Source organism: Crocodylus porosus, unplaced genomic scaffold (assembly GCF_001723895.1).
Source record: "Crocodylus porosus isolate Cpor-Errol unplaced genomic scaffold, CroPor_comp1, whole genome shotgun sequence".
Taxonomy (NCBI): domain Eukaryota; kingdom Metazoa; phylum Chordata; order Crocodylia; family Crocodylidae; genus Crocodylus; species Crocodylus porosus.
In genome coordinates this window covers 26,242,661-26,244,877 of record NW_017728951.1, presented here as the reverse complement: position 1 = coordinate 26,244,877, position 2,217 = coordinate 26,242,661, and the positions used below count along the sequence as shown (strand labels likewise).

Sequence of the window (2,217 nt, the reverse complement as noted above, 5' to 3'; positions counted from 1 at the left end):
ATCAGGAGGCGCGACTTCATGGTCAGGGCGGCTAGGATCTGGGACCAAGAAGTGGTGCAGGCCCCTACCCTGGGGGTGTTTAAGAGGAGGCTGGATGAACACCTTGCTGGGGACGTTTGACCCCAGTGCTCTTCCTGCCATGGCAGGGGTCGGACTAGATGATCTGCTCAGGTCCCTTCCGACCCGACCAACTATGAAACTATGACCGGGGCAGTAGGATGTGCTCAGAGGGGTGCTGGACATGCCCTGCCTTGCAGATACCCAGGGTGGGGGCACCTCATGGGCCAGCAGGTCTGTCCCCGTGCACAGGGGCAGCACAGGACACTGGTCCCTGCGCTGGGGGTCCCGCAGCCCCTCTGCAGGAGCAGGCAGTCTCGGGCTGAGCTGGGGGGCAGAGCTTTGCTCTCCAGCTGAGCGCACCCGGCGCGCTCACTCGCTGCGTGACCTGAACCCGCTCCGGCGGCTCTGGGTAATGGCGTGTGAAGCGCTGTCTCAGGCTTGGGGGCCCTGCAAGATCGAGATCCGGGGGCCTGGGAGGCGCTTGAGAGAAGCCATTGCTGCTGCCTGGGTCTGAGCTGCTGCTAACAAGGGAGAGGCTCATTACAGGCTGCTGGTCTCTAAGTAAAACGACTCCGCGCTGCCCGATCCCGGTACTGGCTGGGCAAGCGGGCAGGGCTGCGGCTTGCCCCAGGCATGTGGTTGGGGTGCTCCGGGGGGGGGATGTCTTTTGGGAAAGCAGCTGCCAGCACGGAGGCTCCCACGCAAGCCAGGCTGAGCTCACGGAGCAGCACCATGACCCCCACGCCCCGCAGGACCCTGGTCCCCCTGCTCCCCACTGTCCCCCCTTGCTCAGCGGCCGTCGATTCACTCTGCACTGGGCCCCGCTGTGTGCGTTAGTTGTGCCGGCTGCCACGTGGGGCCGGGAAGAAACGTTTCCCCTCCTGCTGCTCCACGTGCCAGGGGGTCTTTCTGTGCCCCTCAGAGGCGCTGGTGCTCCTGCTGGCACCGACCCCGCAGGGTCGTGGCTGGAGGGTCTTGCCCCTGCGCTTCGGGGTCTCGGCACATTTTGCCCCACTGTGCAGAGGCAGGAGCTGGGCTGGCCGCCCCACGCCAGCGCCTGGCAGCAGCCGGAGCCAGCCCCACTGTGCAGAGCCCCAGCTCCGGGGAGCATGGCAGGCACTGGTAGGTGGGGGGAGTCAGTGCTTAAGCTGCTTGATTTGGAGCTTAATTACACCAGATCTGTGCAGGTGTTTTACAGTCCTCCGCCCTGCCCCCGGCTCAGGCACACAGCTGGTTCAGCGCAAGCCGGTCCTGCGGGACCTCGCTGCCCGCCGGGGCCGGGGGCCGGGGGCCGGCTGGGGCCGGGCCCTTCTTCCCTGCCCTGCCCTGCGCTGTCGTAACCGTCCCTCTCCTCTTCCGCAGGCGGCTGAATCGGAACCAGCTGCACGTGCTGCCGGAGCTGCTCTTCCAGAACAACCAGGCCCTGTCGCGGCTGTGAGTCCCTCGGCGCGGGTCCCGTGGGCGCGGGGGGCTGGGGCGGGGAAGGCACCGACCCGGCGTCCCAGGCCGGGGAGCGCCCATAGTCGCGGAGGCTGGTTCCCCAGGGTCCGCGGCGTGGCACTGGAAGATCGGCGCCTGCCCGGGCTGGGCTGGGCTGGGCGGCCGAGTGAGCCGGAGGAGCCGGTGGTCCCGCCACCGGGCGCAGCTTTCTCCGGGCTGCTGCAGACTTTCGGGGGATGTGGGGTCAGTGCGTCTGCCCGGGGCGGGGGCCCACTCCGCGGCTTTCCCTTGCATCCTCGTGCGGCCCGGGTGCGGGCACGCGCGCTCCTGCCCGCGGAGCCAGCGGCCTGGCGTGGCGCGGGCGCGGCAGTGACTGTCCCCCTCGCGCCCCGGCAGCGGGGCGGGCTGCAAGTCCCAGGGCTGGCGGGCGAGGGAAGGCGCTCGCCCCGGGCCGTTGGCGCAGGAGGCTGCAGGGGCAGCTTGCACCGTGGCGGTGATGGGCTGCTTGCCCCAGGGGCTGGGCCACCCCATCGTCTTGGGGGCTGCGTGCCCAGCTTGGCCCTGGCTGGGGGCGCATCTCGGGCCTCACTCTGGCCGTGCCAGGGCGGGCAGAGGGAGACCCCAGGCCGCCCGGCGAGGCAGCAGAGGACCGCCCGGCCCCGGACGCCGGCGCCGCCGTTTGGGGTCTCGCGAGTGCTGCGGATGCTGCGCGTCTGC

The 2,217-nt window shown here is 69.9% G+C and overlaps 1 protein-coding gene across 1 annotated transcript in view; it reads left to right on the top strand.

The window, feature by feature from the left end:
- Positions 1 to 2,217, top strand: part of SLIT1 (slit guidance ligand 1) — a 45,575-nt gene that overhangs the window by 6,216 nt on the left and 37,142 nt on the right. Inside the window, exon 4 of the mRNA XM_019555498.1 lies at positions 1,423 to 1,494. Within this exon, the coding sequence (XP_019411043.1) occupies positions 1,423 to 1,494 (72 nt within the window). The remainder of the gene's footprint in view (positions 1 to 1,422; positions 1,495 to 2,217) is intronic.